General features: G+C 35.4%; 1 protein-coding gene across 7 annotated transcripts in view; it reads right to left on the bottom strand.

The window, feature by feature from the left end:
• The window catches only part of Lrch2 (leucine rich repeats and calponin homology domain containing 2), a 94106-nt gene that overhangs the window by 27935 nt on the left and 51866 nt on the right, over positions 1-14305 (bottom strand). For all 7 annotated transcript variants that reach the window (XM_076562723.1, XM_042268989.2, XM_006989965.4 and 4 more), the window contains exons 6-11: positions 10630-10763; positions 7028-7115; positions 6620-6731; positions 6333-6430; positions 6178-6236; positions 3519-3626 (exon numbers count right to left, since the gene is read on the bottom strand). In XM_076562723.1, coding sequence (XP_076418838.1) covers positions 3519-3626; positions 6178-6236; positions 6333-6430; positions 6620-6731; positions 7028-7115; positions 10630-10763 — 599 coding nt within the window. The remainder of the gene's footprint in view (positions 1-3518; positions 3627-6177; positions 6237-6332; positions 6431-6619; positions 6732-7027; positions 7116-10629; positions 10764-14305) is intronic.

Genomic DNA, 14305 nt, shown 5'->3' with positions numbered 1-14305 from the left:
TCAAACAACGATAAGCAAAAGAACAGTTCAGTATATAGTCAAGGTAGGAGTCCTGGGGGTCATTTTCTGGTGATTGGGGTTAATCTTATGCTATATTAATTACTTTTAAATAGGAATAGCAATAAACAAAAGAAACACATAAAACTATAATAATTGTATTAAAACCTAACACATAGCTTCTACATCTTCTCTGTAAAACTTTGAAAAAGCAAATTTATTTCTCCTTTAACTAGTAGATAAGAGCTACATTTAGCATGTGGGAAAAGATTACCTTTTTTTAAAGACTATAATGCTGGTTATTTTTCATATAGTGAAGAATAAAAGAAAAGGTGCCTCAAACATAATTAATGCTTTCAAAAATCAAACAAGACAGTAGATAGTAATACATAACCTTGATAGTTCTTATGTTATTATCTTGAAACACATAAAAAATGAAGAAGAAAAAAATCAGATAAAGACAAAATTAGTGTGTATATACCTTGAAGAATAAAAGGAAATTTCTGGAGAATATAAATATTTCAGCAGAACTGATGACTTTCATTACTTAAAATTTGACAAGTTTTGAGAATTCAGTTAACAAACAATAATATAACACTGGATCCTCTGAGTTATTATGTAGAAGCCACAATGCTAGGCACCATTTTGTACTAGATACAAAGGTATTGCCAACAAAAACCCTACAATAAATGGCCTACTCAGATGACCCTTAACCTAAACTACAGAGAAAAATTTAAGAAATATAGATAAAAATTAATATGATAATAGCAGAGATAAAATATAGAAAAAAACTATGAATGGCAAGGTTGAGTCTAAAACTAAACTCTCAAATAAAAAATGAATATTATTGTAGAGTCGTAAAATATCACTATTCTCTTCTCATAATGAAAAATAAATGTAGCTTTGCTAAATAAATGAAACAAACTCAAGCATTTTGTAGCTTCCAAGAGCTGGTGTCAGTATGCATCATTAAGCCAAACCACATAGGTGATAAACATTTAGGCTACAAATTATAACCTTACTATAACCAGTTTGAAAAAGACATATTAGTGCACACCAACTGGTTATTCAATATCAAATGGTCAGCCCTAAAAACATACATACAAGTTATATAGACTGAGCAGGTTGTATTTATGTATTTAGGAATATATGTATGTAACTATATATATACTTATATAATACATATGTAAAACATATATACATACACACACACACACACACACACACATATATATATATATATATATATATATATACATGACAACAAATTTTTTAAAGTCCATGAATTTGAAAGAGAGTAAAGTGGAGAGTTATATGTAGGCTAATTTGGAGGGAGATGAAGGGAGAAATTACATAATCACCTTATAATCTCAAGTTATTATAAAAGGGCATATTAGAAATGAATTGCTAGAAAATATTAAATGATAAATAACATGGAGAAATTTACATAAAGAAGTGACACCAAAAAAAGAAACAGAATGAGAATTCATTAGATAAAGAAATGATAAAGACAGATAAGTGATATTTTCTAGTATGACATTTTTAAGAGAAACTGTAGTAGCTGTGCAAAAAAATGGTATTAGATGGCTATTTATCATATTATCCATTGGTCTGTTTTTTTCCCCTAAAACAAGATCCTATACTCCTCATTTGATAAGTTTGCTTATGTTGTCTTTTTGGCTTTACATATGTATTTATTTAGTGCATGCACACGTGTGTTTGAAATTTTGCATGCCTCAGCTTTGGTGTGAAACTCAGAAGACAAACTGTGGGAATTGGTTCTCTTCTTCTACCATATGGGTTCCAGGGATCAAACTCAAGCTGTCAGACTTGTCTGCAGCACCGTTATGCACTGAGTCATCTCACCAGCACTACCTGTATTTTGTTAGTTTTGTGGTACTGGAAATGCAACCCGGGCCCCAAGACATGCTGGGCAATAATTCCATTACTGACTTATACACCCAGCACTCATTTACTAAATCTTTTCAGGGTTGGTTTAGTGTTATGAGTCCTTTTTTTTACAGCCCAGGCCAACTATCTTGTGACCCTCAGCCTCCTGAGATACGGGGTTAAAGGCATGCACCACCATATCTAGATGCGAAGCATTTTTAAAAGTATGTGTATGTGTACATGTAAGTGAGTTCCTGTGGAGGCCAGAGAAAGGTGTCAGATCCCTGGAGGTAGAGTTACAAGAGTCATCCACCTTGGATCTTGGGGAAAAAACCTCCAGTCCTCTGGAAAAGCAAAATGTGTTCCTAACTTGTGAATCATCCATCAATGCAGCTGCCAGATGCTAAGTTTTAATGATATTTTTAAAACAAATGCCAATATAATTAAATATTAAACTTTCCAAGACATCATCACCATGTTAACAATAAACATTTATTTTTAATAAGTGAAGTGAAATACTACTTATCCACCCTAAATATACCAAAATTATCCTATTAATTTTCTCATGAAAAAGAAACAAAAACTTCAGTCTATTTATTTCAAGACTATAAATGTAAGGGTCTCAGTAAATGTAGATAGCACATGGTCAAACGGACTTTGGGCTCAATGGGCAAAGTGGCTGCTATGCAAGCATAAGGGCTTGCATACAGATTTTAGGCACCCACATAAAAATCCAGACATGACTGTATGCATCTGCAAGCCCGATCTTGCAAAGGTAGTGGTTCCTGGAGACTCAACAGTCGGCAAGTCATCCAATCAGTGAGTTCTAGGTTTAGTGGGAGACTGTCTCAAAGTACAATGTGAAAAGCAAATGAGGAAGACACCAGATGGAGACCTGTGACCTCCGTGGGTGCACACATGGCTGTGCACACACACATTTTTACACTCTACACACAAAAATGTTTAAATGAACTTAACTTGACTCTATACTCATGCTCATGTCATGTTGGCAAAGACATGCATTTGGAGAAAGCTGAACCAGAGGGGGGAAAAGTGGTTCACCCAAGAAACAGACACCTGTGAACATGGGATACTCAAATCTTCACACTGATTTAAGAAACAACCATATGATTCACCTCAAGTCTGGGGAAACTGTATATCCCAAATAATTGAGAATCTGCTAAAAAAATCTGATAAATAAACTTTACCAATATAGTACATACTCAGATATAAGTGTTTACACTGCAAATAATTCTACTGTGAGCTAAAAATGAATATGGTCAAATAAATCAGTTACTATGGTTTAGCAGAGAAGTAAAATTGTTCCGTTCATTGTCTAAGGCTGGTGTGTAGCACAAGGGCTGAGGTCCTGCCTAGTGTGGGTGATGCCCAGAGTTTGATCACCAGCACCACAAAAATAGATAGAGCCAATTTGTGTACATTCTGTTAGTTATATATATATGTGATTTCATATTTCTCTTCTAAGTATTTCCTGTCTCTTAGCAACTAACCTCTTGAACATGTATATTTAAAGATCCCTATTGTTTACTTGCAACTTCATTTCCTTAAGTTGATAATCTTTTATTGATAATAAAATTTGCCTGTTCAAATCTCATTACTGAAAAGAATACCTGTTCTTCTGTTCTTGCTTCAATAACTGAGCAGCGATCTTCCTCAAATCAGTTACTTCTTTCAAATCATCATCATCTTCTTCCGGATGTAACTGTTCTTTGTCAAGTCTGAAATAGACACAGTTATTCAAAAAGTAAAGCCAACTGTGCTTTGTCAATATCTAGATATGGAAACTGTTGTAATTTTTAATTCCATGTGAGCTGAAATCCTTATGCCTTTATATGCAAAATGCTAAAGTAGAAAATAAGGAATGTTTAGGAAAATAAATCTGCATTCCCTACTTAATATAACTATAGCTAGCAATGATGCTGAAGTATAGATCATTTAAAAATTTAAAAATATATAATGCTCACAAGTTAACAATACACACTGCCCAGCCCTGAGTATAAAAAGGACTGCAAAGCTCCACATGGCCTGCTTTTAAAAATAAAGAAAAACTAGTATCAAAATTTTTTATTTTGCCACACTGCTTCTATAAGTTTAGTTGTTTTGTTTTTTAAAATCTCTATGTAAAACAAAAAGAATAGTTTAAATGGAGAAATGTTAAATCGGTTCAAATGAGATTTTCAAAATGTCCAGAAATTATTAAAATATATAATTTTAACATTAAAAACCAAATTAAAGTTATTTTCCAAACTCTATTTTATATCAAAAGCACTTCATTTAATAACAAGAACCATAAATAACAATAATGACAATAAAAATATTGCATTGTTATCAAATCTTACAGACACTAGTGATGTTCAAACTTACGCAACACTTCTCATTTGATGAGGTAAGAAATTAATAGAAAAATTAAATCTAAAGAGTACAGCAAAATGGTGTCACAATTCTGTAATCTTAGCTACATTGGAGCCTAAGGCTAGAGGATCACAAGTTCAAGGCACCTCAGCGCTACAGAATGAACTCAAGGCTAGCCTTGGCAATGGAACCAAACCCTGTCCAAAATATGAAGTAAAAAGAGGGTTGAAGCCATAAACAGGGCGTTTTTATCACCCCTTCTAAGGCTCTGAGAACATTATAGAAGATACATAGGAAAGTAAGTGTTAAAAGGTTGGGTGAAGTGCTGTGAAATGTCATTCTCTAGACCATTGATTTTCAACCTTCCTAATGGTGTTACACTTTAATACAATTCCTCACGTTGTGGTGACTCCAACCATAAAATTATTTCGTTGCTACTTCATAGCTGTAATTTTGCTACTGTTATGAACTGTAATGTAAATATTTGGAGAAAGAGGGCGGGTAAAGTGGTCGCGACCCACAATTTGAGAACCCCTTCTCTAAACACTGTATAACAACTCTCAATAGTTACTTTAAAAAAAAAACATAGTTAACTTCATCTGGGCCCACACAAGACAAGGTCTATCAACAGTAAGTCAAGGGAATGGGGACCTCATGAAGCTCTACCTATCACTTCTGAACTATTGGCTATTGATAGACTAGGGAGAGGTTGAATCACCGTGTTCAGTAGTGCATCCACTGCTGAGCCAGGAGGTTCCCACAGTTATTTGTAAACCATGGTTGACACAGACAGCCCTGGTTAATATCAGTGGGCCCCAAAACAACATGAAAAGACATGAACAACATGAGAGAAAGAACTATGGGAAGTGGAGATAACAGGGGTAGAAGTGAGAAGGGGAATGAGAATGACTAGAATGTGTTGTGTACATGGGTGAAATTGTCTCAAAACTCATTAATTTACAAAGTAGGACCTAGGCTATAGCATGCTGAAAACTCCTACAGTCAATCTTCCATATTAAAAGAAAAGACTACAAGACAAAGCAATGCACTTCCTCATTGGAAAGTAGAGATAATTAACAACTGCTTAGAAAATTACCAAGTAAATTTCTAGATATGCAGTTTAGAGAATATGTATGCTTAGCAGGCATGAGGCATTGAGTTCAATCCCTAGCACTTAACAAAATTATCAATAAATTCACTTGAAGAAAGCATGATGTGCAGAGAAAACTAGGGGAATTGGGAGAAAACTCAGTTCAGACACTATAAAAATCTCTGAATCGCACATCCCATTTGTATAGATTTGGAGTCAATTTCTCCAATGCAGGACTTTAGTAAGATTAAATGAGAAACATGGAAACTCACACAGTGCTGCTCCTAGTATGTGGTTAGTAAAGCTATCAAGCAACCTAAAGGGATAACTCCATCATTTTATGAGATGAAATACAAAGATACAAATTTCAATTAATGTAATAAACTATGGAAATTACTACCTTAACATTTCCATAATCAGCCGACAAAGTGGAAAGTATGTTAAATCAAGAAGACACAAAGCCCAAGTTGCAGAAATTTAGAACTCTAGGTCTCAGCTTCCTTATTGATAAAATGATGCTGATGGCATTTCTATGACATGGTTGTTAAAGAACTCAAATGAAGAAATATTTGTGAAGACACAGTCCTCTTTGGTAACAAGATAATGCACATGATTATTATCTACTGCAGAGAGGAAAGTGAATGTCTATTATAATTATGAATTTAATTAAGGAATTCAAAGTACATGAAAGTTAACTATCTAAACATGACACGGGGAGGGGGGATATGACATGTGAAACAAATTCTTTCAAGTGCTCTCAAGTAGGAATACACAATGAATAGTCCAAGAATTCATAAGTAATGTTTTGAGAATTAGTATATACTTACTTTTTTTCATTTCCCAGTTCTTCATTTTTCTGAGACTTTTCGGAGCACTTTTCTTTCCCCTTATAAAAAGGAAAATTATCATTTTAAATTGTATGGTATCTTTTGTATGATCAGGAAGAAGTGAATATTATTAATGTTTGTTCAATTTTGTTTACCTTAAGGAAAGAGACAAATGATCCAATATGTGTATCTCCTTGTTCAGGAACTGCTACATCTTCTGTGTTGGGATCAATAAAATCATACACTTCCTGGTCTAGGTTCAGATTAATATTATAAAATATAATAAATGTTCTAATACTTTAGTGCTTAAGCTAAAAGTTCAGTTTTCTCAACATAAGATATATCTTTAAATACTATAAATTTTCAAAGTCTATTTTAAATAAAAATCTCAGGTTTAATATGGGCTGTGTAAAATAAAACTAGCAGATATCAACTGAAATACCTTTCTGAGAATCAGGCTTGTTTCCTATTACATGACTGTCATTTCTGGATGTTTGCTCTCTATTCGATTCTGAAATTTGAGAGTGAAGGCTGATTGTATCATCATCTGATGGCTGAAAGGAACAAGCATACAGTATAAGTGAGGCATTCAAAACATATGACAAAGTTTATACCTCTTTGATCAAACAGGAATTACAAAAGATCTGATTTCCATCTCCATATTTCCAACCAAAAATCCATGTTATGATGAATGTTCTGCTTCTAGGCACTCCTTTTGAAGTCAAGAATTATAAGAAAAATTATAGCTGCATGTAAAATTAAAAACCTATGTGGTCAAGTGCCTTTTTTGCCAAGCTCTAAGAAATAGTAAAACAGCATGGATCAACAATAGAAAAAAAAAAAAACTCACTTCCGTTGTAGACAATCGCTTCTCTCCATTATCACTTCCAATTCCAGAGTCAGGGCCATGATTTTTATTTGGATAAAAATCTTCCATACTACAGAAAGAGAAATCCTAAGAGCAGTTAGAATTTTGTTCTTAAATCCACAATGCACACTTGAGCTAAAACACCCTAGACAATGCAAAATGCATACTTTTGATATCTAACATTCTTGAAGGAGGAAATACCAGAAATTTTCCTATAACATATTTTACTCATGTCATTTAAGCAATATTTTTCTTTTATGTTCTCTGTAATGTAGTAGTTGATAAGAGTAATTCTCTTGAGAGATTCCAAAAAGAAAAAAGAAAAAAAAAATAGACTGCCATGCCAGAAAATCATTTTGATAAAGACATTTATTCAGTGATTTTGGCATTTTTTAACTTTACACAGTTTCCCTCTTGTTGGCTGTTAAAACAAGTATTAGCTGTATAAATAATGTGTATAATGTCAAATGTGTAGGAGGGTCACCATTCAAGCGCTATTAAATGGTAAAACCACACAGCAAGAGAAAAGATTCACTTCTGTTGTAGATAATTGCTTCTTTCCATTATCACTTCCAGAGTGAAGACTAAAACCACTAGTCTATGTAATAATTAAGAAAAGGGAACACACGCATACACACTGTCAGCAAAGTGCTGAATAAGGAACTGTTTTTTGTGTGAGACTAGAGCTGTCCTTACAAATTTGTAACTTGCATATTATGCAACCCAGAGAACAAAGTGTTTATTGCACACTGTGCAATAACCATCTAGTATGTAGCAGGTACTGAGATAAGTGCTTTCAAGACAATGCCGTCCGTATCTAGCTCATTCAAAGCCCTAAGAAAATGGTTGGTGTTCTTCTATTTTACAGGCAGGCAAAATATGGCAATGTAGCTCTCTATACTTTGCAAATGTTATTGTAAATATGGTCCTCAGATTTTACCTGTCCTGACAGTCCTTGATTTTAGCACTATGATATAACTCCACAAGCTATAAACCTGAGGCGCTTTTTTTCACTTTATTTCTTTTTTGTGAGACAGGGTGTCACCTTAGCCCTAGCTGCCTAGAACTTGCTATGATGTACCCAAGCTTACCTGAAAATTTCCATCCCTCCTGCTTCAGCCTCCTTAGTTCTGGAATTACAGGCATGTGCCACCAGCACTTGATTCTTCCTGACATTCTTCCCACCCCACCCCGACTGTTCATACAACTGGATTTTTTTTAGTTTGGTTCTTGAATTAAAATTTAACCTTCCTATAATACATGGTGGCAGACCTGGTGGCCCAAGCCTGTAACTTGGAAGACATAGGCAGGGAGATCCTCAGAAGTACCAGACCATACTTGTCTACATAATGAATTCCAGGCCAGACAGAACTCCACAGTGAGACCTTGTCTCAAAAATAACAAAACAAGCCAGGCAGTGGTGGGGCACACCTTTAATCCCAGCACTTGGGAGGCAGAGCCAGGCAGATCTCTGTGAGTTCAAGGCCAGTCTAGGCTACATCTAAAAAGGGTCCAATAAACTCACTGTAAGTTGAAAAATATTTCAAATAAAAATGCATTTACCATGCATCTTGACCATCATACTTTAGCAACGCACAGTCCACTGTAGAGTATTGCTTTTCTACCTTTGTGGTCCAGCAACAGCTTGTTCTCAGTGCCCAGAAGCACAAGGATATGCTCATACTATATACTTGCATCCCCGGAAAAGATGAAAATTCAAAACTGAAGAATGGTTTCCACGGAGTGCATATAGTGTAAGTATCATGAAAAACTTGAAAAATGGCAACACGAACCATCACATGCCAAGCATCATGTGTGACTCTGTGTGTGTGTGTGTGTGTGTGTGTGTGTGTGTGTGTGTGTGTGTGTGTGTGTGTGTGTGTGAATGCTATGGTTTGAATGTGTTGTAAATTTCACTCCCAATGCAAAACACTGGCATGTGAGGTCTGGCAGGCGTTTGGGTAATAAGAAGAGATTAACCTCTATTGTAGGAGCTAGTTTTGTCCTGGAAATAGTTTTGTTACAGGAGTAAATTTGACACCCTGCTCACATCTCTCACTTTCTTATTCTTGTCTGTTGCCTTTTGACATGCTGTGGTGCAGTAACAGGGCCCTCACTGAATTTGCCCCCCATATCTTGAACATAATCAGTTTCCAAAACTATGAGTCAAAAAAATTTCTATTGTTTAAAATTATGTGGTTTCAGGTATTCTTTTAAAGCATTATAAAATGGACAGAACTCTTTTTTATATGGATCTGTGTCCCACCTAGAATGGGAATTCCAGTAGTTGCCAAAACAAACATGTATAGCTTTCAACAAAATATGCCCTGAATCTAACAGCAGGTATTCAATAGCTATTATAACAAAAACTACTGAAAAAAATAACACCATTACTAAAATAATCTCACTTGTAAAAAGTAGGAAGCATATTAGTAGAAATTACCATAGATATTAATTCTAACTTTAATAGAAATTCAATGTTGTTCTACTACTACTATTAAACAAAACACATTTTAGAAACTGAATATAATACTTAAATATCTTATGAAAACAAGCGAAATATTCATGAGCAAGTTCTGTTTGGGAACCCAAGACTTCACTGTTAGTACTTACTACAACCACATTCTAAATACAATCTAAATACATCATATAAATCAATAACAAACCTTTAAATCTTTTAGGTGGTCATAGTCTCCCTTTCTGTAGCCTTACCCCATTCCAAGTTATTTTCCATATTTCTGGATGGAATTATATTTTCAAAAAGCCTTTCAGAGCAATCTACATCTTAAAGGTATGAATTAAAAAGAATAACATATCCACCATATCAAAAGGTCATAAAGAGGATAAGTGCAGACAAAGAGTATCAAGGATACATCATTTTGGACCAGGAGATAAAGAGTTATAGCTGAATGTTAGAGCACTTGTATAGTGTACAACAGGCCCTGCATTCAACTTCCAGCACAGCAAAAAATAAAAGATCACACACATACACAAAGGGCTGCGGTTACAGTTTAGTGATAGAGCACTTGCTTAGATTGAATACTCAACACAGGAAAAAGAAAAGAACCTTAAGAAAAGGGAAATAGGCACCTCTAAAATATCTTCCTCTTCCATCAACTTCAGTTCAAAGTCAAATTCTACTTGCTATTACAAGGATTAAAGCAGTGATCAAAAAGACCTTGCCTTCTTGGGGGAGGGAATGAGGGATGGGTTGGGGGGAAGGCGGGAGGGGCGGGAAGGGGGAGGAGAGGGGGCTCTGTGATTGGTATGTAAAATGAATAAAAAATTCCTTAATAAAAATGTAGGCTACCAGATATAACAGGAAATCAATGCGTCTACTTATACTGTCAAACTTATACATTTTCTGTGCCAAAATAATGCTATCTGAAAATAAATTCTCATATTCAATTCAGTATCCCAGAAGTTATTCACTGACCAATGATGGTCAGCCAAATACATTTTGTAAACACTGGTTTTATCAGACTAAATACATTCAGTATACCTAAGAGTGATAAATTTCTTTTCTAATAACTGAGGACAATCATCAAGTGAAACTGTAAGACTATCAAGACTATTCACATTACCTGTCTGTGAGAGGCTGAGAAGGCATTCTTTTACTCAGCGATGGAAGATCCAGGGAATCTGGTTTCTTATCCATTCTACAACAGGCTTGTATATTTAAGTACTTAAATATGTGTACTTTACCCTTTAAGCATATCTGTAAACAAAAAATGAAGTAGATTTAGTAATAACTCCAAATATAATTTTTTACCTATATGAGTGTTTTGTTTGTAGGTATGTGCACCTTCTGCATGCCATATAGCAGAGGCCAGAAGAAGATATGGGAATCCCTGGTAACAGAGTTATAGATGATTATGAGCCACCTTGTGGGTGCTGGGAAACAAACTCAGGTCCTCTTCAAGAACAGAGAGTGCACTTAACTGCTGAGCCATCTCTCTGCCACCTGATTGCAAATAGAAAGGAACACTATCAAGTTTTTTATATGTGTATATATATGAACTCAAATTAGGCTGAGATATCACAATCTTGTTACTTTGTATATTTTAATGAATTATATGTGTGGTGCAAGGAAGAAAAATGTGACAATACTGATAACAAATAAAAATATTCTATCACCTTTTTATCAGAAACGTATTTTATATTTCTTTTTACTTTTTTCTTTGTTAAGAATGAAGTTTTTGTTCTTTTCTTTCTTGAAGTGAAAATAAATTTTTTTCATACAGTATCTTCTGATTATGGTTTTCCCTTCCCTAACTCATCCTAGATCCTCTACACTTCCACACCCATCCAAAAACCAATCTATCTATCATTATTATATTATTATTAATTATTAAAAGACAAAATAAAATAACAAACCTAAATAGAACAAAACAAAGAAAATACACAGAAAACACTTAAAGACACTGAGATACACACATTCATTCACACAGAGAGAAAAGCTATAAAAGCAAAATTGGAAACTATTATATATTTCCAAAAGATCTGTAAGATTTAAAAAAAAAAGGCCCAGACAAAGCATTGTGAAACAACCCTCCCCTATACACACACACACACACACACACACACACACAAAAAAAAAAAACCCTTCAACAAAAAATACCATTGATTTCATTTTGTTTTGGCCATCCACTGCTGGGCATGAGGACTGTCCTTCAGTATGGTTAGTATACCAAGGGAGAAAACTAATTTGTCCTTTGCAAGCAGTTGTGAATTGAAGATAGCTTTTGGGTTAGGGATGAGGGCTTGTATTTACTTCCCCTCTCAGTGCTGGGACTGTATCTGGCTTAGACCTGTGCAATCCCTGTGTATATTTCTTTTTAAAATAAATCACTTATTCTTTAAAAGGTTCATTTTTACTTTATGTATATGTGCGTTTGCCTGTGTGTATGTAAATGTACCACATGTGTACCTAGTGACCATGGAAGGCAGATGCTGCAACTGGAGTCATCATTCACACACTGGAAACTGAACCTGAGTCCTCTGAAATTGCTCTTAACTGTTGAGCCATCATATCCCAAGCCCCTATTTTTTTTTTTATATTTCACTCACATTTTCTTGTTAAAAGCAAATGTACAAACTACTAAAAGCTATAAAATCTATGTCATGAACGATACTTCTAATAGAAAAATAAGAAATATACCATTCACTATATTAGTGAAAATAGAAAAAAAATATATATGTTGTTGTGATATATTGTGTACCCTAATAAAGCTTGCATGAAGATCAGAGGCCAGAGGCAGCCACTAGATTAGACATAGAGGTTAGGCAGTAGTGGAACACATCCTTAATCCTAGCATTCAGCAGGCAGAGAGATCCATCTAGATCTCTGAGTTCAAGGCCACACTGAAAACAGCCAGGCAGTACTGGGAAGCACACAGGCCTTTAATCCCAGGAAGTGGAAGCAGAGCAGAGAAAGGTATATAAGGCCCGAGGAAACAGGAACTAAAGCAATTCAGCTGAGACCCTTCTGGGTGAAGACTCAGAGGCTTTCAGTCTGAGGAAACAGGATCAGCTAAGGAGTTGGCGAGGTGAGGTTGGCTGTGGCTTGTTCTGATTCTCTGATCTTTCAGCTTTTATTCCAATATCTGGCTCTGGGTTTTTTATTGAAAGACATCTAATATTCGAACAACAATATGTAATCTCAACAAGCCCAGAAAATGTTGATAGAAAATGTGAAAAAAGACTAATAAAAATAACAAACATATAGAGAATAGATCAGTTAAGAAGCATAATAATCGCAAGGCAGTTGAAATGAATTTCAACCAGAAAAACACCCTGAGAAAATATTTCCCCGAACATACAGAAAAGCAATGGTAAGAGGTAACCACTAGACAGAAAAGGGGATGGTGGATGAAAAGATGACTCATGGGGTAAAACACTTGCCACAACATCATGAGGACCTAAGTTTGAATCCCTAAAATCCACATTAAAAAAACAAAAACAAATATAGTAGCACAAGTAAGTCTCTAATCCCAACGCTCTTACAGCGTGATAGACTATGAAGACAAAAACATCCCTTAAAACTGGCAATGAGCTAGCCCAGCATATGCAGAGACAAAACAAGAGATCATTTTTTAAACAAGGTGGAAGTACTAACACATGGGATTGTCCTCTGACCTCCACATATGTACTGTGGTATGTGCACACCCACACTTACACACACACACACACACACACACACGCACACGCACACGCACACGCACACGCACACACACACACACACACACACACACATATGTAGCACAAATCTTAAATGGTCATATTAATAAGAACAAACTCAGAGCCAGGTATTGGGTTAACGCTAAATGATCAGAGAAACAGAACAAGCCACAGCTACCTCACCTTGCCAATTCCTCAGCTGATCCTGTTTCCTCAGACTAGATGCCTCTCAGCTGAACTGTGCTGCTCCAAAGCCTAAAAGCTTAACAAGGCTATAGTTCCTCATTCTCATGCCTTAAATACCGTTTTGCCTCCTGCCATTACTTCCTGGTATTAAAGGCATGAGTCACCATGCTTGGCTGTTTCCAATGTGGCCTTGAACTCACAGAGAGCCAGGTGGATCTCTGCCTCTGGAATGCTAGGATTAAAGGTGTGTGCTACCACTGCCTAACCTCTATGTTTAATAATGTGGCTGTTCTGTTCTCTGACCCCAGATAAGTTTATTAGAGCGCACAATATTTTGGGGAACACAATACCACCACACTCATACATACACAGATTTTTTTTAAAAAGAGATTAAGTACTATTATAAAGTAATAAGGGCAAAACAAAAGAGCCAGGACAGCCAAAACAATCCTTAACAATGAAAACAGTGCTAGAAATCACTATCCCCAATATCAAGTTATACTACAGAATTATAGTAATAAAACAGCATCATACTTGCACAGAAACAGACATATTGATCAACAGACTAGAAGACGCACATATAACTAACAGACTTTTAAAAAAGAAGGTAGCAAAACACACTAAAGAAACGATAGCATCATACCCTTCCATTCCTCACCCCATTTAACCTTTATTCCATGACTCTTCTTCCCTTTTTCATCCCATTTGTCTTCTAGCCCTACTCCTTTGAAATATCTTCCTATCGTCCCTTACTAGTTTCCTGACTTCTCTGGGTACTACAATTAGAAGACACACATTAAAAATGCAATAGTAATATTCACATGTGAGAGAAAACACATGGCATTTCCTTTTCTGGGTCTGGACTACCTCAGCAAGGATAATTATTTCCAGCTC

This window comes from Peromyscus maniculatus, chromosome X, assembly GCF_049852395.1.
Source record: "Peromyscus maniculatus bairdii isolate BWxNUB_F1_BW_parent chromosome X, HU_Pman_BW_mat_3.1, whole genome shotgun sequence".
Taxonomy (NCBI): Eukaryota; Metazoa; Chordata; class Mammalia; order Rodentia; family Cricetidae; genus Peromyscus; species Peromyscus maniculatus.
This window is presented reverse-complemented; position numbering and strand designations above follow the sequence as displayed.